General features: G+C 41.2%; 2 protein-coding genes across 2 annotated transcripts in view; one reads left to right on the top strand and one right to left on the bottom strand.

The window, feature by feature from the left end:
* Positions 1-21427, top strand: part of LOC137997245 (lysophospholipid acyltransferase 5-like) — a 288814-nt gene that overhangs the window by 151044 nt on the left and 116343 nt on the right. The gene's annotated exons all lie outside the window — the stretch shown is intronic.
* Positions 1-21427, bottom strand: part of LOC137995518 (intermembrane lipid transfer protein VPS13D-like) — a 147994-nt gene that overhangs the window by 82393 nt on the left and 44174 nt on the right. The window contains exons 16-34 of the mRNA XM_068841053.1: positions 20396-20484; positions 19959-20009; positions 19504-19595; positions 19353-19421; positions 17724-17892; positions 17504-17599; positions 11912-12128; positions 10157-10488; positions 9155-9318; positions 8349-8568; positions 6905-6994; positions 6491-6587; positions 5678-5831; positions 4610-4747; positions 3338-3428; positions 2493-2616; positions 1734-1821; positions 903-1027; positions 209-409 (exon numbers count right to left, since the gene is read on the bottom strand). Coding sequence (XP_068697154.1) covers positions 209-409; positions 903-1027; positions 1734-1821; positions 2493-2616; positions 3338-3428; positions 4610-4747; positions 5678-5831; positions 6491-6587; positions 6905-6994; positions 8349-8568; positions 9155-9318; positions 10157-10488; positions 11912-12128; positions 17504-17599; positions 17724-17892; positions 19353-19421; positions 19504-19595; positions 19959-20009; positions 20396-20484 — 2607 coding nt within the window. The remainder of the gene's footprint in view (positions 1-208; positions 410-902; positions 1028-1733; positions 1822-2492; positions 2617-3337; positions 3429-4609; positions 4748-5677; positions 5832-6490; positions 6588-6904; positions 6995-8348; positions 8569-9154; positions 9319-10156; positions 10489-11911; positions 12129-17503; positions 17600-17723; positions 17893-19352; positions 19422-19503; positions 19596-19958; positions 20010-20395; positions 20485-21427) is intronic.

The following is a 21427-nucleotide window of genomic DNA, read 5'->3' on the forward strand; positions in this document are numbered from 1 at the left end:
GCACAAAATTGCATCTGTGAATGTCTAAATTTGAAAAAATCCGTAGGGGAGCATGCCCCAAGACCCTCCTAGAAGCTTGCATCCTTTGGGCACTCGCTTGGGTGCCTTTAGCACCAAACCGTCTCCACCTTCCTTATGACCTGCTCCCGAAAAATATTTTGAGAAGGCTGCAAAAGAAAGGCTGAAAGGTTAAAAGCAATTAACTTACTTCCTGACTGTGTGAAGCTGTTCGATGATTGTGGAACTTGAGGTTTACATGAAGAAAAAAGCAGTTCATACTCGGGTCCAAAGGTCTGGATTGCGTCGACAAGATGGACACCATGGACAGCAAATGATGTGGTAGAATCATATGGTCGCTTCATGTAGTTTGCTTTCACTCCCAGCACTTGAAGTTCAGCTATCAAGCAACCTGTAAGAATGAGAAATGTCCAATATCAGCCGCTTTTTCATTTGAAAAAAATCCTTTCACGCAATTAAATGTACCTTACACAGCAAAGCCTGCAATGAGGAGTGGAGTCCATTTTAAGTTTGTGCAATTAGGTTTGCTTGGAGGAGAAGCCATTAACTTCAAGTAAGACTCGAACTAAGTCAAGGACTTTAAATCGGGTCCAGTTTCATCCGATTTGGAGACTTGGAAAGGCATCTACGACGCATTAACTATTCAGAAAACATGCTGATATTTCTGTGTTTTTCAATGTAAACTCGATTCATTCCTTGAACTGGGTAAAACTGATCCACTACCAGCCATTCCCACAGCCCTTTTCTAATTGTAAGAACAACAATGAGAGCTTCTTATTTGTACTTGTAAAATGCCGGACCAATAAATTTAATAATTTATGGTACAAACCTAGGAAGAAGCTCCACTAGGAGATGCTGAAGCATTACAATTCTTCAAACCTTACCCATACTGTGTACACCAAGGGAAACTCTGTCAATACAGAACTGAACAAGGAGCATTCTTGACTCTTCCATGAGTTCTTTTGTTCTGTCTTCTAGAGTAATATCCACAGCTGACTTGGTGCTCGTCCTGCAACACAACATGGATTCACTGTAGCTACATGTATGTGGGAGTGTGTGGAGAAAATGATCTGTCATGGAATACCTGTACAAATAATTATATCTATATTTAGTTGAACTGCTCAACCAAGGACCACATTCACCAAAGCATTCTATGCCCAGGGATCATTCAAAGGCAACTCACTAAATCAGATTAATCCTCTAAGTAAATACAATATAAAGTTCGCATGGGGGAGGAAGTATGGCCATGTGGTAAGGCTCATGCCTTTCCACCTCTGCGGTCGCGGGATCAAATCCTGAGCTCAAATGTGGGATGCGATTTGTCAATTTCAATCTCGCTCCAAGGGTTTTCTCAGGGTACTTCAGTTTTCCTCCCTCAGCAAAAATGACCCACATTTCATTCCATCTGGGTTATGCATGGGTAGTGTTCTGGGGCAGCACAGTTCCCAGCCGGAAGCACACTTCCTTTCCTTCAGTCCGACCTTGTTGAGCCACAACCTTAGCAATTCAGTCTCTGACTGCAAGAGAGGGCGATTAGCAAGCCAGATATTCATTAACTCAATATGGCTGCAGAATCAAAACGCCTGTGTCCTTTTTCACTCAAGAAGCAAAGCAGCGGAGTACCTCCTTTGGCTGGGTTTTCCACAGAACTTAATCACCATCTATTGCCTCTCTTAGTTCATGTTACATTGGTGTACATGTAGAATCTCAAATACCTGGTTGGTGATTCCTTGAGCATCTCTGGAATTGTCACGTTGCTATTGTACAAACTGTAGTATAAATCATCAATGCTGCTGTTCACTCCTTGAGGTATTAACAGATGATACAACAAGTTAGGAAATTAAACCAGTCTGGTTGGTTTCCCATGCAGTGTACATGTACATGATGAACGAAATTATGTATGAAATTAATCATACATTGAACTGCGGATATGAAATCAAGTAAAATTATGATCCTCCCAGTTATGAATGCAATTTTAGCAATTGCGTAGAGAAGTCTGAAAATTCAGGACTTCAACGGGGTTTGATCCCGTGACCTAGCTATGCCGGTGCGACGTTCTAACCAACTGAGCTATGAAGCCATTGATGTTGGGAGCTGGTAATTTGTGTGCACATAATGAAAAGTAGTGCCTCAAAGCACCAGTACAATCATGTGGTTATAGTCCTCTATGGTATGTGTGTGGCATGAAAGATGGATTGATATAATCGTACATATGTGCAGGGTTAACACAAACGGATTTGCCAATAACTTGCCCCAGATAGGTATGGTAACGAAAGGCGAGAACTCTGGTCTGGGCCAGACTCTTGTGCCACTGTCTTGGTTCAGAAGACGTGGATTTTAACAAATGAACCTTGTTATATCAGGTAATTCAGAGAAGAAGGTTCTAAATACTCGTGTAGTACCATAGACTGATATTTAACAGGTAAGAAGTTGCACACAGTTTGCAGTGCAAACGTAATGAAGATGTATCTTACTCTCTACTTGAGGGACTGGAGTTGAACAAGCAACAATCCTTTCTTTCTCAGGCACTGTAGGGGCCACTGGAACTGAAGCGTTGGGCCTACTAAGCTGTTTCAGACATTTCGTCAGTGCTAGGAGCTGCAAAATAAAAATAACAATCGCTATTAGACTGACACCATCAATCAGAACACAGTAATATTTGCCACAAGGTTAGACATAAGCGACAGGCATGTTCCATAATCTTAGTTATTTCAAAGAGTCAAAGACTAGACCTTCCTTCTGGTGAGGGAAAAAGAGTAAAAATTCTGAGTAATGTAGACAAAAAATGAAGAACCTGCACATGGAACTTGTCTTTGGGAGGAAAAAGTCACAATCATGTGCAAATGGTCTGAATTAAACACAAAAACTGCTTTTGGGGAGGCTGGCATTGAAATGTACCTTAATGTAACTACCACTTGTTTTCTTCCTTTAGAAAACGTCTGTGTGAATTCTGGAGTTCAATGGCCCAACACGTTTGCCCTTGGCCAACTCCTTTAATTCTGTGACCTTTTGAATAAGAGAACAAACATTGCCAGTTTGGTTCTCTGGCCAAGGTAGTAAGAAGCATGGGTGCATTATTCGCTTGACATTACAACCGTTTTTTAATGCAAACATTCTCTGAAACAACAATGCAAAGCAGTTTCTGACATCAAAATAATGGTGCACAGACCCCCGTCTCTCAACAGCTCTGTCATGGGACAAAAAACGGCCACTATTTTTTTGCTACCTTAAAGTCTATGTCACTTGTTCAGAGTACTAAACGTGGAATGTTCTGACGTCTTCTTTCCCGTTTCAACTGCAATTGCAGTTTGTACAATACCTTGTGCTCATTGATGTGAAGTACAAGGTTGGGAAGCTGGGCAGAAAGTGTAACTGCTGGGTACTGAGGATCCGCAGTGAAAAGTAATCTCCTGTAGGTTACAGATAAAATTATCATGGAGTCATGCGATAATAAAGTGATACCCGGAACTATAATAATAGTGACAAAAATACAAAATACAATGAAACGTTACAGAACAAAAAGATATGTACTAATGGACAGAAAGAAATAACCACAAAAAAGGGGTGGACTCATGAGGAAGGCTTGACAATCCACCCCCATCCTTCATCCTACAAACGGTAGCGCCATTAAGTGACAGCTATATGTACACTGAAGCTGACTTTACTACATTGCACTTTCTTCGAAAGACAAAGTACAGGATTCAGCCCTGACTCTTTTTTTTTTCGGGTTGTGATTTGCCTGCGCATGTTGTAAGAGTTCTTTGCCTCATAGAGACACTTTTCAGAGAAGGCAGACCAAGCAGGATTTAAACTTGCTGTCTTCTCATTCAGAGGCAATTGCAATGACCACTAAACCACAGGCCCGGGTTGCTCGAAGCATGGTTAGTGCTAACCAGCGTTAAATACCATGAAAACCTATAGGTTTTGACACCTCTTAACCAACGGTTAGCGCTAACCAAGCTTCGAGCAACCGGCCCCAGAAGACTATGTGACAGATTAACAAGGAAGTGTGTATTAAGGAATTGTGTGCGTGACAGGAAAGATTTTTTGTTTTCGTTGCACGCAAATTCAATATCCTGTTATTGTATGTCTTGGTAACACATCTGACTGAGCTAAATACATGTAAATAATTTTTATGATTATCCCAACATTTTTATATACCATTGTAGAAACTTTTAAAGCATCTGTTTACTGGTTTTTATTGGAATCAATGCAACAGCGCTAGCAGTTTTAAATGTGAACAACTATGCTAAGATGGCATGTAAAGCTGGAATGTGGACATTGGACTTCGGATTACAGGATTGAAACTGGATATAGACCAAGATATTGAAACATTAAAAAAACACTGCAATACTGTGAACTTTAAAGGAAATCGGCTAAAAATCCTTCGAACATAAGTGTAGGCTACCTGTAGCCTCTTGTTGATTATCGAATGGTACTGCTCGAGTACATGAATGCAAAGTCAAACACATCCTCAAACATTACATGGTGGGGTTTTTTTTACAAAGGAAAACAGAAAAGTGTACTAGGTTCCAAACACCCCAAAAATTCTTTCAACAACATATATTTCAGCTTTTGACAGCTTTCTCACCTCTCCATTTGGATGGTAATGGTGAATTTATCCACCACATGGACATCACTTGTGACAAATGGTCTGTTGGCGACCTCGGACCAGTTATCTTTGACATTGCAAACGACCATTTGTATATCAGACAAATTTAGAGTGTACCTGCCAGACAGAAACAGCAAATAAAAAATCAAGCCATCAAATTGTAAGCGGGCAAAATGTATTCAAGAACTTCTTTGCACAATTAAATTGCATTGAAATTGTGTGATAAGTGACAATGTGTACAAAAATGCGTGGTCTTTTTTTTTATTGTATCAACACGGACAGAAGGCAGAAATGAAACCTGGCAAATGGATAATCATGCATTTCTCTGCTATAATTAAATGATCGACCACTTAAGGGATGGGGACATTTTTGCCATGTTAGGAGATATATATCTATTCGAAAGGCCTGTAAGCATGAAGTTGACGGGGTCCCTTCTAACTCAATAACCAGGGTTCACCCCAATCAGTTTCCAAAGTTTTGGCCGATTGGATAGCCTTTAGGGTGAACCAGTCAAGCCTGATTCAGAGAAAACCAGAAAGATTCGTTTTCTACTGAAAGATAAAGTGATGAAGAACATTTTGATGACCGTCTTTTCCTTGATGTGACATTGAAAGTAAAGAGTTTGCCCCCATGGTTGAGTTTGACTATGCATTGATATGAGATGCAAATGTTAATCCTTAGAGGTTTTACAAGAACTTAAGGCCAGCGTCAACAGCACACCCAAGTAATACCAAAGTATCACCGACTGGTAGAAAACTGGGGCCTGTACAAGATGCTTTGCAGTATCATAAGATGCTGTCATTCAAGGCTTTTCATGCAGTGTTTTCCCATTGGAATGCTTCGTAATGGTACCCCTACCCCTCAACACAGTTGAAGTATGGAAAGAATGTGACGGTATGGTCAAAAGCCTTTTGGAGACATTATTGACAATCTGGCTACATTTGCCAAATTGAAAAGGCCAGACTGCAACAATGAGAGCTGGACTATGAATCAAACATGTACTTTGACCAGGTCACATAGCCTTAACCACTTCTCATGATGGCCTACCTCTCATACATCCTGTCAATAAGTGACTCACTGCTAATTTCATTGACCAGTGCATCTGTTGAATCATTCACCAGCACAACATCTTCAGTGACTGACAAAACATCATCATCATCTTCTCCAGGTGGTGTGCTGGGTGGAGTCACAAATGGATCCTCTAAAGAGCAAGATAACAATCAAATAAGTAAACTTGCACTATTAAACACAAGTGTTCCAAATCAATACAACCCAAAAGACCTGATTCACAGGGACCACGGTGCCCTCTAAGCTCCCTCATGCTACATGTAGCAGCAGGATCAATCCCCACAACAATCAATAACAATAGTTTTCAAGAGCCAACTTGCACTTTCCAAGATTCAACTCATTTTTCACTTTCCAAGTCGAAGCTTTTCAATAAACATGTCATTGGTTATCTGTCAAATGAAGGTGTCAGTTTCTGAAGAAACTTCCGTGCTTTGTTGGAGGTGAGTGAAACACAAAGAGTTGATAAAGTTAAGGTAAATTAATAACCGCAAGAAGGATTTGAGAGGTGATCTTAGAAGTGTTATCCCTTTGTAAGAGCTAAACAAGGAACGTCATAAGTGATATAGGCATGGTTCTACTTGTAGTAGCAAAAGAGCTACCCGGTTGGCAGTCAGTTGCCATCAATAACACCTACAACACCATCTCCCAAAGTACCTATGGTACATGTATTATTCCGAAGATATTGTGTGCTGCATACGAGGCTTTTGAAGTCTGTAATGTTTACCTCATTAAACCAGCACATTAATTTTCTGGACATACTTTTCCACACTAAAACATTAATAAAACAATTACCTTCCATGTCTTCTGAATCTTGTTCCTCTGATGTTTTCCCTCTTCCATTAAGTGCCTCAGTGTTTGCAAAGCTCAAATGCCCAAAGTCCACTAAAACCTAGAACAAAATTTTAACCTACTTACGCAAGGAAATAATTTATACACATACACTGCTTGACTTTGCCTTAAGAACATGGCTCAGCATCTAACAACACTTTGGCATCTACTTTGAGGTGCTCTGCAAAACTTGACACTAATGATGTCCTTCTCTTTTCCTGATCTTTGAGCATGCATGTTTGTTTTTTCATTAGAGACAATCTGTTTGGCACATGGGACATCACGAGGATGATTGACAGATTTAGTAAAGGGCACAAACTTGCTTGTCTTGGAGATGAGAGCATGAATAACATTTTATTTTCTGGACATTTAGCTCACCACTGAGGCCTTCTTGTCCTGAAAACTCTCTGGCACTAAAAATCTTGGGGCAGAGATATCCAGCTGAATTTCCCATCGTTTTGACTGACCCTAAATCAGAAACAAGAATGCCCCTTGTTTCATTACTTCAATTATAACAGACGTCTTACTGTTATTCTTACTAGCTTAAACCGAACATACCAGTAAAGGACAGCTTTTGGGTATGAACAAGTACCATGAGGAATTAATTGTCAATATTTCTGCCAAACCTTTGAACTCAATGTTGTAGACAACAGCTTACTTAATATACATGTACATGTAAAGCAGAAACAGAAAAAAGCTGCAACACACATGTTCTAAACTTGTAATGGACATAAAACACTAAACCAAAAGAAACTTTGGTAAAATGGATAGGAGTGGAAAAGAAGTGGATCAAATCACTGCAAACAATGACTAGCATCAGTGACATTGAAAAAACCAGTACAAGAGTACCATTTTTGTACATTGTACAGAACAACATCAACTATAATTGCTTCCATCTTAAAACCACTCAAATGAAAGAGACTACATCACTTCTCAGAGTGTACAAAAAGTACAGTGTATATTTGAAACCATGAGATCACTATCATCACAATGAGTAAAGTAAGCATGTATAACTGATCACTTTAGAAAAAAATTTTTTTTTTATTCAGTGGTGGAAGAAAGTATTATTTTTCATGTGTCACATATCTTCGCTAGAAACTTTTACAAAATTGCTTGAATTTGTGACCTAGAGAAACATGCATAATTAACCATGATAACATACCTAACGTAATGACAAAGAAAGCACAGTAGATAGAAGCAAATCCTGCTGACCTGTTGTTGTGGTTAATTTTACTGTTGGTTGAAACATGTATTGACCAACATGCAAACAGTTTTTTTGTACACACACTCACAAGCACTTCTCTTCTGACAGGTCCTCTTTATACCTTTTCAATCATTACAAACCTTGGAACCGTGCCATAATTATATCCTGCACTTTAGATTACCTTGATTTTATAGATTCTTCATGCAAGAAATTCCAGCTTAAAATCGAGGATACTATGGATATCAACCAGGAAAAGCCCCATCTTAATCAACAAGGAAGCCATGTCAAGCTGACACTTCTGTTTAATTTGTGGCTTTATTTCTACATGTACCTACAGTGAACATTCTTTTATTGTCACTAATTTATGTATGTTCTCTACATGTAGGTTTTTAGTCATTCAGACAGTTTTCTCCACATATTTTTTTTTTGTAACTGAAGAAGCTACATGCAACTGTGAGACATGGAAATAATTATATGCATTAATTACAAGTACAAGTACAAGTACAGCTGTAATTATTATTCTTTGTACACAAACACCATTAATTTTGCTTCCAAGTGAAATTAACTATTGTTTGAATTAGTCATGAATTAGTCAGGCCATGTTCACATTGCTCTTACCACATCTGAACCTGCCATCATAGCATCAAGTGTTTGGACCAGCTCAGCTCTAGTTTGATTTTTCAGCTCTTCATATCGAACACGTGCCACTTCACGGAGCTGGCGCTCAATGTAAAGCGCTTGCGTACCTTCCACTGATGTATGGGAGAAAAACTCCGAGATGTGATCTAAGACCCAAGGGTTGTAGACTACATCAAGTGGCTGGGTGGTCACAGACAACCTAACAAAACAAAAAAGACAGTATTGTTAGAATCATTAAAATTAATGTTGTTAGATCCAAACTGCATGACCCAAGCAAACTTCACTGATGACATGATGGAGTGCTTTCATTCACATACAGCTGTACAATAATTATCATTAATTTTGCCACAGACTGAAATTTAAAGAAAAAATTTTTGTTCAATATTAATAATTTATCTCTTTCACCCCTGTAAGGACCAATGAGTCTAACGTCAGACAATTTTACTCGTCAATAGAAAACCCCACAGGAGTGAAAGGCTTAATTCGGTATCCGCATCATGCTCACTGACTCTTACTTTTGAAACACTGACATAATCATAAAATTAATAAATAATTAATGATAATTATTTACCCAAGAAGCTCCACTCACACAAATGTGGTTTTCAGGGAGGGCCTGCATCTGATCGAATTGCAATTCACAGCATGATTTAAGGCAACAAACACTTCTCAAAATGAATATTTGGTCACATAAAGCTCATTATTTTAAAAAAGCCTCTAAATCTCAGAAGAAAATGAAAAAAGCTTGAAAGGGGTCGCTACTGTACATGTATTGTCTAGATTCTGACCTGTAAGCAGCTTTATTCGCAGGTGGTAAAGATTCAAATTTCATTTCAAACACTGGTTCATTCATTTCTTGTAATATGTTTAACCCCAAGCCAGCAGCAGACATCACCACTGCTCCAACTGTTCCCCTTGATAATGTCCCTTGTTTCTTCGCTTCATAAACTCTCTGTACAATACAATTATTGCTGGAGATCATTCATAACGATCAAACATCCATGAAACCTTTATTTCAAAATAATCTTCTTTTTCACGTGGCTGTCAAAAATGATCTAAAATAACTGTAGACGGAAAAATGTAAAAAAAGTATATTAAGCAGCCCAAGTGTGTTCTATAAAGTACCTTAATGAGGTTAACATGAGGCCACAGTCTCATGAGGCAAGCATAAAAGAATCTTGACTGTCATGTGTTGTAAGAGTTTGACCAAGTGAGTCAGTATATCAGTCTATATATTAATCACTGATGTAAACAGTAGAAAATCAAGAAAATCAAAAGGGAAAATCTCCACAGACAATTGCTTACTTTGGGCAGCAGCTAATTAAGCTACAGTACGAAAAACCAAGGTAACATTTGAACACTGCAATCTCAAATATTGAAGAATAATTTTGTTCATGATGACCCTTCCAAAATAGAAGAGGTCAAAATTTGCCCAAGAATAAATTAATATTTTTGGAAAAAACGAATAAGGATATCCACCAGAATGAACTCTTGGAAAATCACAATTTGCCAAATGAAGATCCTGCCAATAATGCTACATGTATGTCAATCAAATTTATAAAATCTAATACCTGTTGTCTTCCAAAGTTAACAATGAAATATTTTTTGTGTTACAGCGGCTATCAATGTCTGCTGACAAAATTGCATTTTAATTTTATCGCAGGGTTGTGCCTTCATTGTACACTGAGCTTGATGAAGTGCTTGTAAACATAATTTCCTACTACAGTAAATATTCATTTAATGTTCAGCCTTCAACGTGAAAGGTTTAAATTAAGTAAAGTTTAACTTGCCTGTGATTCCCGACCTTGAGGGCACACCAAAGTAGGAAACAAAGTGCCTTGGGTCAATTTATCTCGAACAAACAATGCACCCAGACTCATACTGAACTCCCATGTGCTTGTTCGCGGCCGCATCTCCGAGTCCCATCTCAAATCAGAAAACTCTAGTTCAATTACTGGAAGTACAGTCGCAATATGCGAGGCTAGATTTGAGTGTTTTTTGTTGACAAGTTTGAATGAGCCAGCACCAAGACGGAAATTCAAGTGGGCAAACACCTGGTCACGGTTAAAGATGGATTCGTTAAGATGTCCATCAGCAAGCTCCCCCAGGAACTCCTCTTCCTCTGCAATAAATTTTTCAAAAAGACGCTTTGCTCAAAAATCTTATAATTTAAAAAGTCAGGAGGATAATACATGTACATCCCAAAGTTGGTCGTGTACATTAACATTATTTTGGGTAACAAAAGATGCTTTCTTTTTAGAACACTAAACTCAAGTAAAAAATGTTAATTTCTTCCAGTCATGTGACAAAACCTCTCACTACTTGAATACCAAGGTGAAGACAAACGTGACCCTCTCACCCAAAAAGGAACACAGTCTAACAGCCTTTTGTTTCACTGAAATTCTGTTTGGCCACTGTGTAATACCAAGCAAAATTAATGCAATTGTCAGCAATGCAATTAATGGTAAATAGGTCACCAGTGAACACATTTTGCAGTGTCCACATCTGTCTCCCACTCGCTTAGCCCTTTGATACCCAAACTGGCCTAAACCGGCCATACTTAGTATTTTACTGTCTAACGCCAGACTATTTTACCCTTAAATGGGGAACCCCAGGGAGTCAATGGGTTAAATGACTTGAAACAATATGTGGTTTCAGTTCAGCTGGAAAAGGATTCATTGGTTTAAAATGACTCTACAAACTTAGATCAGTCAACTGGTCCATTGATCTATCAATCGACTGATCTGTAATTTGAGATGATTGTCCAATTCAGCGTACGGAGTTCATTTGTTTTCTATCGGTTGCTTCATTTGGATTGATATTAATCCATCGATTGTTGATTTAAGGTGACTTCTGCAATTCTTCACACAGTTGTTACTCACTCAATCCCTTTGCTCTTCCTTTTTGTTTTTGTTCTTTTTTTTTTTTGGAAACATTTGAAAGTGTTTTATCCTTTGTGACCTCTATTGCATAGACCTTTCTGGCACTACAGACATTAAATGTATTGACAGTTTATTTTCTTGCTTTATTAACTGACTATAGTGACTGTTGAAATTGAGAATTTAAAGTGAAAAGTGTTTTTGTGCCAGGTAAAATGACTGGGAGAATAGGGTCTAGTGTAAAGGAAGGGGTCTTAAACTCATGGTTATTTCTGGCTTTTTCTCGCAAGATGTTAGGTTGTCAATATTAGGGTGAGGTTTTGATGATAAAGTTTGTAACATGGTTCAAGATTGTGTCAGACAACCCTTGTCCCCCAAGAGTCTGACACCAGTCAATATTTGAATCGTCAACGGAGCAGCTTCAGGGGTGAGGTGGTTAACAACATCTGGGACCACTCAAAACCCATGCCCCCTTTAATTAATGTACTATCCATTACAACATTTAAAATGGGACCCCAATAACGAAAGAAGTACGAGGTCTTAAACACCTGGTCTTGAAAACTGAAATGAAAACTGTAATGTAATACACCAATGTTAAGACCATTTACAATGTACTGTAGGTATCAAGTTTGTAAAGTCCCCAAAATTTAATAAATGCCATGTCACCTTTTGTTGTCGGGAGTTCTCCAATAAATGGTGGCAATGCATCTTCCCCTTCCCTTTTAACAGATGATCCATCAGTACTGTCAACTGATCCATTCCAACTGTACCAACCCGTTAACCAGCCTTGCCAACCCCCAACTCTTCCTTCACCATCACAAGCTTCTTGCCCTTCTTCATCTTGTTGCAGTTTATGAGACTTATCACCTTGTTCTGCCAGAGTCTGCAAGGAACATCAATGGACTGTTCACTACTTTTATCTGATTACCAGTATCAAATCACAGAATTAATTATGAATTCCTAAGTAACATCTACTGGGAAACCAGTTGGTTTGGGAAGACCTGCATGCATTCTGTCTGCCCCTAAATTCTCATTCAATTTGGCACCAACAAAATGTCCAAGAATTTTTTTGAAGGACATGTCTGGCTTTCTCAGAAAAAAAAAGAGCTTTATGAAAAATGCATTTAAAATGCTGATTTTTGCCCACCTAGAAGTCCACGCATAAAAGAGTAAGTGTGTAAATTGATAGATTTTGTAGGGGGAATCAATCTCGATTTGCTCAACCATGAGGCTGGGTTCTCACAACCTCTCGAAATGCTGCCAATGGTGTGCGACACCAGGAGGGGGACAATTTCGTATGGACAGCCCAGCCTCTCCTTATCTTCCCACCCAGGCCTTGACGCAAACTGGATAGGGCACTCCAGCAGTGTCGCCTAAACTCCCGCACAACATGTGATGAGGCAGTTTACCGGTTCTAAGGTCCGACGGATTGGGGTAAGAAAGAGCGCCAGGGGTCTCGTTCGACGGTGGGAGAAGCCCTTGCCGCTTCATTAGGTGGCTATCGCCCACCTCAAGCTGGGCAACCCCCAGCCAGTAAGGTGCTGCCCTGTCATTGCTTGCCAGCTCTACTGGGTGTGTAGAGCTTAGGGGACCCTCCCGACAAGCGAGCAAGTACTTGCACCAAGTAGTCAAAAGCAAAAAACTACCAAGACTCCAGCTCTTCCAATCACAAGCTGGAACATTAGCACCATGTGCTCTGGTCTCTCCACTGACCTTCAGCTAATGGACGACTCCCGCAACACTGCCATCATCAACAAAGAGCTGGCACGACTCAACATCAACGTCACCTGTCTCCAGGAAACGTGGCTGGCCAACAGTGGGTCACTTATGGAAAGAGACTACACCTTCTTCTGGCAAGACCTGTCCCAGGACGAGCCAAGGCAGTACAGCCTAGGTTTTGCCGTGAGGAACTCACTGATTGCCACCACAGAAACCCCCTCCGGAGGGTCATTGATAATTCTTGCCCTTCGCATGAAAACGTCGGTGGGCTTTGTGAAAATCATATCCGCCTATGCCCCGACTCTGACCTCCACCCCAGAAGCCAAGGATCAATTCTACGAGGCTCTGCAGGAAACACTATCCGGAATCCCAAGTTCCCAGGGCTTATATTTACTAGGCTATTTCAAAACTCGCGTTGGGACCGACTGGCAAGCATGGCCTACCTGCATCGGCCACTTTGGCGTCGGCAGGATAATTGAGAACAGGCAGAGGTTGCTCGAACTCTGCTGTCACCACAGCCTCTGCATCACCAACACCTACTTTAAGTGTAAGGAGCTGCACAATATGTCTTGGAGACACCCTCGGTCCCGCCACTGGCACCAGCTTGACCTCATCATCACTAGGAGAGCGAACCTCAGCAGTGTCCTCCACACAAGAAGCTATCACAGCACTGACTGTGACACGGACCACTCGCTCATTGCAAGCAAGGTCAGGTCAGGCTGAAGCCCAGAAAGATCCACCATGCCAAGACCAAGGGTCGCCCCGCATCAACACCTGTGGCACTTCTGACCCCGTTAAGGCTCAGAGCTTCACTGACAGCCTCCAGGAGAAACTTGCTGCGCAACCAACAACAGCAAACTGGATGCCAAATGGTCTCACCTCCGTGATGCCATCTACGACTCAGCCATGGCTGCATTCGGCAAGAAAGAATGCAAGAATGCTGACTGGTTCGGCTTGCTGCGAAGAAATGCAGCCAGTCATAGAGGCCAAGAGGAAAGCAATGCTGGCTCACAAGCAGAACCCTCCCCCAAGCACATGCAACACCCTTTGAGCAGCTAGGAGCAAGGCCCAGCAGACCACCCACCGCTGTGTCAACAAGTATTGGCAGAACCTATGCGCCAAAATCCAGCTAGCAGCAGACTGTGGCCACGCAAAGGTTATGTATGAGGGCATCAAAACTGCCACTGGCCCTACAAGCATCAAAGCAGCCCCACTCAAATCAAAGACTGGTGAGGTCATCACTGATCAGAGCATGCAGCTGCAGCGTTGGGTGGAGCATTATCTAGAGCTCTACTCAACCCAGAACATCGTCACAGACACTGCCCTCAATGCCCTGCCTGGGTTGCCAGTCATAGAGCTTGACAACACGCCGACACTGGAAGAGCTCAGCATAGCCATCGACGGTCTCGCCTGTGGCAAGGCACCGGGAAAGGACGGTATCCCGCCGGAAGTTTAGAACCATAAGAAGCAAACCATCCTGCAACCGCTTCATGAGCTCCTCTGCCTGTGCTGGGAGCAAGGTCACATCCCCCAAGACATGAGAGATGCCAATATAGTCACCCTGTACAAGAACAAGGGTGACCATAGTGATTGCAGCAACTATCGCGGTATCTCTCTTCTGAGCATCGTTGGCAAAGTCTTCGCTCGGGTCACCTTGACCTGCCTGCTGTGTGGCTTCAGAGCCGGGAGGTCCACAGTGGACTTGATCTTCTTCCTCTGTCAGCTGCAGGAGGAGTTTCAAGAGCAGCAGCAGCCACTGTTCCTCGCCTTCATGGACCTCACCAAAGCTTTTGACTTGGTGAGCAGAAGCGGGCTCTTCAAGATCCTCCAGAATATTGGCTGCCCTCCAAAGCTCCTGGCGATCATCACCTCCTTTCACCAAGACATGCAGAGTACGGTCTGCTTTGATAGGGCCACCTCCAATGCCTTCCCAGTCAGCAGTGGAGTAAAGCAGGGCTATGTCCTTGCTCCAACCCTGTTCAGGATTTTCTTCTTGATGATGCTCCAGTATGCCTTTGTGGACTGTACAGAAGGTGTCTACATCTGGATGAGGTCAGACGGCAAACTCTGTTTGACGCTGCTTTAACATCCCACAGCAAGGAGGGCCTCTAATATCTGGTAGACAAGCTGTTCCACGCCGGCAAGGAGTTTGGGCTAACAATAAGCATCAGGAAGACCAACATCCTAGCCCAAGGTGCCGAGTCCCCCCCAGTCATCATCATTGACAACACAGAGCTGGAGGTTGTGGACACTTTCACCTACTTGGGCTCCACCATGTCAATCTTGACTTCGCTCTATGCTGAGATCAGCTTCAGGATCATCAAAGCAGCTGCTGTCATGGCCAAACTCAACAAGCGAGTGTGGGGCAATGACCTGTTGAGCGAAAGGACCAAGATGTGCATCTACCAAGCTTGTGTCCTGTCAACCCTCCTTTATGGCAGCAAGTTGTGGACAACATAAGCCACACAAGAGCAGTGGATTCCACCTCTGCTGCCTTCGCCGCCTGCTGCACATCAGGTGGCAGGACAGAGTCACCAACACCGAGGTCCTGGAGCACGCTGGCTCATTGAGCATGCCATCACTGCTCATTCAGCGATTCCTTTGATGGCTCGGCCATGCACATCGCATGGAGCCTGACCATCTGCCAAGAGGAATCCTTTATGGAGAACTGCAAGAGGGCGTCCATCGTGTAGGTCGACCGCTGCTGCACTACAAGGACGTCATCAAGCGAGACTTGCAACCTGCACTAATCGACACAAGTGCATGGGAGGACATCGCCAAACACCGAGATACATGGCAGCAACGTGTCAAAGTGGGGGTTTCAAAGGTGGAAGCGAATGCTAGAGTCCAGGCTACATGCAAGCGATTCCACAAGGCACGTCTGTGCCACCTGCAACAGAGATTGCCACTCCAGGATCGGGCTACACAGTCATACAAGATCCTGCCCAAATCCCCAGCCCTTACCATCACCTATTAGAAATGGGGATGCCACCATATTTACTAATTTGTAAGTTTTTTGCTATCATGATGAACAGTTCTCCCAAAGGCCAAAGCATTTCTCGCCGACAGTGCAGTCCGACAGGAGATATATTTAGAATCAAAAGTGCTTCAAATTTTGCGTCCTGTCCAAATAGAAATGTTTACAGGATAGTTGTTGAAAAGCTCCAACTTTGAACTAAACCTTATCAATGACTCAAAATAATATTACACCAGCCAAGAACCGTAACTGTATTCCTGAAGTTTGTTAAGCAACTCCTCGCACATTAATTACGATCATTTCTGATTCAAAATATTTAGTGGCAGGTCATTCAGCAGTTGAGCTTGAAATTCAGAAATATTCATTCCACTGAATTAGTAAGATTAGCTTGAATTAACACTTCAACGACCACACGATAGACAAGTTCAAGCCTCTGCCAATTTGGTGAGTTAAAACATAATAACTAAGCTGCACGCTCCCATCACGCAAGCAAGAGTGATAGCTCACTGCTTAATAACAAGTTTGTAACAAATGGAGAGCCACGTAGCCCGAATGCCTGAAAATTACTTGCAAAGTTAATTGTTTTCTTCCATCTTTTGGTCGATGAGCGGCGTCACCGTTAAGACAGGATTTCCCAAACGTGTAAAATTCTTGCTGGAATTTTCGCTGATCTTCATACCATCTGTACTGAACAGATCTCTAACAATTTTTAAGAAAGCTTGACGTTTGCTGGAAAAAGAAAAACGAGAAATGCTAAATGGACTTTATTATAATCCAACGTGCCAACCATCACAGATTGTATATGTGGCAAATACACATACTAATTATCGATGGGGTCGATCCACAAGAATATGCAGATTTCTTTGATAGCATCTGCTCTATCCACGGTGTAAATCAACCCGAAAAAATCTAGGTGAAACCTCGGCTTTTGGTTACCGGGGACCAGGTTTTACCTCAGTCAAACTGGAGATTGAATCCACGGTTTCACCTAGTCAGAACCACGGCAAATGCACAAATAGTTGCGAACAGTACTGTATGAATGAGGAGGAGGAGAAGAAGAAGAAGAAGAAGAAGAAGAAGAAGAAGAAGAAGAAGAAGAAGAAGAAGAAGAAGAAGATGATGATGATGAACAGAACAGACAGTTAGGAGCCGTACCTCCAGCCAGACTTGATGGCTCAGTAGAAGTAGTCCAAGGTGAGTTTCAAACTGAACTAACAATGATCATTCAAAAAAAGGTACAGTATTCTGTGGAAAGCTATACCATCTTCTGGGCCACTCTTGCTGTTGCATCCAAAAAAACCACATGAATCAGGCATTCTTGAAAGGAAGAACACAATCTCTCTCTGTTTGTTTGTTTTCATGCACAAATGAAACACCGACCCATTCTCCAGTATTGTCACCCAACTTCCTTTCTTGGAAAGGGTACAACATCTGAAGGAAAAATCCAGGACCAAACATTTTCCCCACATAGTAGTGAAGGCAGTAGCAAAAGTTAATATATGTGAAAAAAATTCTAAAGGGTTAGTGGTACTTAAATGGGCAGTAATGTTTGTACACTGTACCTCACTAATCTCATGCTCAGCACGTTTTTGCGCAATAGATCTTAAAAGTACCAATTCCTCAAATGACAACTCATCTTCAATATCTTGTTGATCATCCTGCAAAAAACATGTTTTAAAAAAATTTCATTGTGAATAATACACAAGTGGCATAAAGAATTCTGGCACCTAATGTATGAAAAAGAGTCCTGCTGTGTTTAATAGAATAGAGCATTCACTGTACCTTGAGATATGGTTCCACTGTCCCATCTGTGAGATGTTTTGAATATATGTCAACATATGTCACAATGTCCTGGGCTCGTTTGACTGCAAACCCCCAAGTCTGACGTACATTTCTCTCCTGAATGGACTGGAGAATACATGTGATGGAAAACTGCCACCACTTCCTTGCACTAAAATGAACGTAGCAAGAAAAAGGACTTATTAAAAAGTTGCAATGCTTATTGTAGTGATCTCAGAGGATGAATTTCAGCTTTGGGGGGATTTTCATATATGAACATTGTTCCATGGCATGCAATGCTTGTAGGGTGTGTGGGCCTTTCAAGGGGATATGTCAGACTATTTTAGCGTCTTTTCAAAACTCCTGGGGATATATTCCCCTGGACCTGCCTACAAGCTCGTTGTCCCTTCTCTGTTTACTCCTCAGGTTTTGCCAGCTACTAAAATTCCTATTGAAAACCCTGCATGATGTTGTCAGCCACCTTCATTTCCAACATTTCAACAACCCACGAATCCGACACCACATAGGCCTTCTGATAGTCTATCCACCCAAAAACCAAGCACCTTTCCTTCACCCGAGCCTCCCTTAACACTGCCTTGTCTATCAACAACTGATCCTAAGTACCCCGTGACCTCTTCCTACACCCCTTCTGCTCATCCGGAAATAACTAATTGCCCTGCAGATGTTCATACAGCTTCTCCGTCAAGATCACAGTGATCCCATATGACCAGCAAACACAAAATAATTGCAGTTACTAGCCACTGTTCCCTTGGAACAGGGAACTGAGTGGGAATTATGATAAACAGGGAGTTCGGAAATAGCCACTTTTCCCTTGTTCCCTTAACAATAATGATGATGATGACAATGCAATATACTATCATAAAGATGTTGACAGGTTTTATTCCCAACAGACTATAAAAGAGTGTTTTGTATTGTACTACATGTAAGCCTCTGCACATACTATTCTACAGAAGCAAGCAAAGCAAAGTCACACACGAGCCACCAGGGACTGAAAGTGACAGTGACACCCCTGAATCCACTGGACATAATTTTTTCAAACTATGCCGAACGTTTCATTGTGGCCTTCTAATTACTTTTCAGCAATTAAAAAGGGGGGTCACCAAGTTTGTTTTTGAGATATGAGCAACTAAATCCAAAATATAGGGTGTTTTTGCTCGGCTTTCCCATTGTTAAAATACCATTCCATCACAATGATCATCACATCTTGTTTGGAAATAGTCCGTGTTTCATATGGTACCATAACATTGCTGTTACATGATACAATGTTGTAGCGTCATTCGATCTAAAAAGTGTCTTCTAAGTGTTAAAACCCTTTCGAGCCTCCTTAATACGCCTGGGTGAAGAGAACAAACACATCATGACAGCTAAAGGTACATTTAGGTCTCAAACCAGAGACCCCAACTGTCGGGAGCCCAGTGCACTGACCACTACAAGTCAGTCTGTGTCCCTACCATTGCTGATAATTTATCATTCCTGTAAGCCTCTGTTCAATAACACATGTAACACGAATAAGGAAATTTCAATCATTCACTTTGTGTGTACAGTGTTGTGCCTACAAACTGAAAAGCATAATGGTAGTTCCTGAAAGTGACTAACATTTCTTTCCCTTACTTATTTTTAATTGGACTTTTTGGCCTCCACTTCAGGTAGCGACATTGTTCTAAAGTGCCTTTCAAATCCCTCCATGAGTGAGATCAACATCTTGTACTGTGTTTCCTCCAGAGATAGTGGTATCTTTTCCACATGAACATCCACTACAAACCGTGGCATTTGCCGCGATCTCAGGGGCAAAGCACTGGAATTCCGTTTCATTTTTGCTTGTGCACTGATAGGCTCTAATATGTACTGGTGTTTCTAATATAAAAAAAAAGAAGAGGTCAGTGTATTCAGTTGGAAGGTATAAACCAGAGAATGAAAATGGTAAACCTAAAGTGCAAAATGTTTAGTCAGTCATTCAGTCAACATTACTTTGCTCAAAAAAGTTTATACCAGGAGCACTTGAACAGATCATCAATTAATTGTTAATATTGTCAGTGTGAAAAAGGTGGACTAAATTTGTTTAATGCTTTTTCAACATCAATTCAACATTTCATTATGTTCTCAAAAAACAGCTCAACCATAATTATGCTGAAATACAAAATTACTGTAATTATTGAATTAATAAAATAAGAAGTAAATAAATAAATAAAAAATAAATAGTTTTCTTAGGGCACACACCTTAACTCCAGCTTTTCCCTGGTTTCTATTGATCATTCGCTCAAGTGCGCTCTGCAATTCCAAACAGAACAGACAACTGTCATTTACAACAGTCACATGTATGCATGTAGACTCACGTACCAAAATGGAATCATTTCTGTAACAGTAATTTTAATGGTGAAGTGGCACCACTCTTTTAACCCTTCCAGCCCTAAATCAGCCCCTATTAACGACTTAAATCGCTGGCATTAGACAGAGTATAATCTGTAAGAGTCAATCTTAGGAGGCAAAGATAATTGAAAAGGATGTTGGACAAGCTGAATTTCCTATGCATTGCCAATGACAGTCACATACAGGTACAGTAATTTTGAACAAAAAAGCAAGTATCAGGGTCTTATTTATTAAATTTCCTGTACTTGATGAAGAGAGATTAGGGGGTAGCCAATGAAAATACATACTTTGCAGGTTATTCCCTTGTTTTGCACCGCCCAGTCATACTGCGCATAACATTGTGACTTCGGAGATGGCGGCGTTTCATGCCCGCTATCTGAAAGAAAAGGTCAACAAAAAGGCCGCTTTTGCTGTTCAAGAGCTTGCTAAGTGCAATCATGATAAGCTTCTCGGTTAAGAAGGTGTTGTTTTGGAACTTGCCCCCAGTGCCTTTCACGGAAAATGATCATTTTGAAGCGCGAAAATTGCCCTTTGCCATCAATTTATGATTGTGTTGACAAGGAAAACGAGCCCGGTGACCCCCCATGTTTAATGGTTTTATTCACTCGTAATAGGTACTCGCAAAACACATTTAAGTTACCGTAATAGATCATAAAATATGAGCGGGGGGAGAGCTTCCATGGGCATTTAAAACCGGCGAACTGCACGGCAAGCCGTTTTACAACCCAGAAAAGGCAAATATTTTATCTTACTGGTGAAATGAAACAATAGAATGTGTTTGGTCATGTTAATCACATGGTCGTGGAGCTGTCTCCAGGAGTTGGAGATAATCAGCACTGGAATAGGCACTTCATTTTCATATTTTGTAGTAGAACACATGGCTGGTCAGTTTTGCTCTCCAAAGGGTAAAAAAGAAGAGACCAGTTTTTGTGTCGGAAAGCCACTCCGAGGGAAACACAATACAACACTAAATTTGGGCAAAAAAGTCTCTGGAGGAATGGCCAGCAGCGACGGGCAAAAGAAATGTGCTATGTCAGAACTTGTTGGAGGTGGCGGGTCTCAAATGCGAAGGTGTTCAAAATCTGACCGTTCAACTTAGAGCACCTGTGCCAAATATGCTATACTTTTGGTTGAGCAAGTTTGCTTGTGAAGGGGCCCACAGCAAAATATGAGGAGCATTATGTAGAGTCTAATTCGCGTTACAGTAAATTTTTGTTAATTTGTGCGGTCATTTGTGTGAGAATGGAGGAGAGGATGCAATTAAATTGTTCTCAACCACGGCTGACAAGAGGCAAGTAAATTGTTACAAAATAATTGTG

This window comes from Montipora foliosa, chromosome 3 (assembly GCF_036669935.1).
Source record: "Montipora foliosa isolate CH-2021 chromosome 3, ASM3666993v2, whole genome shotgun sequence".
Classification (NCBI taxonomy): domain Eukaryota; kingdom Metazoa; phylum Cnidaria; class Anthozoa; order Scleractinia; family Acroporidae; genus Montipora; species Montipora foliosa.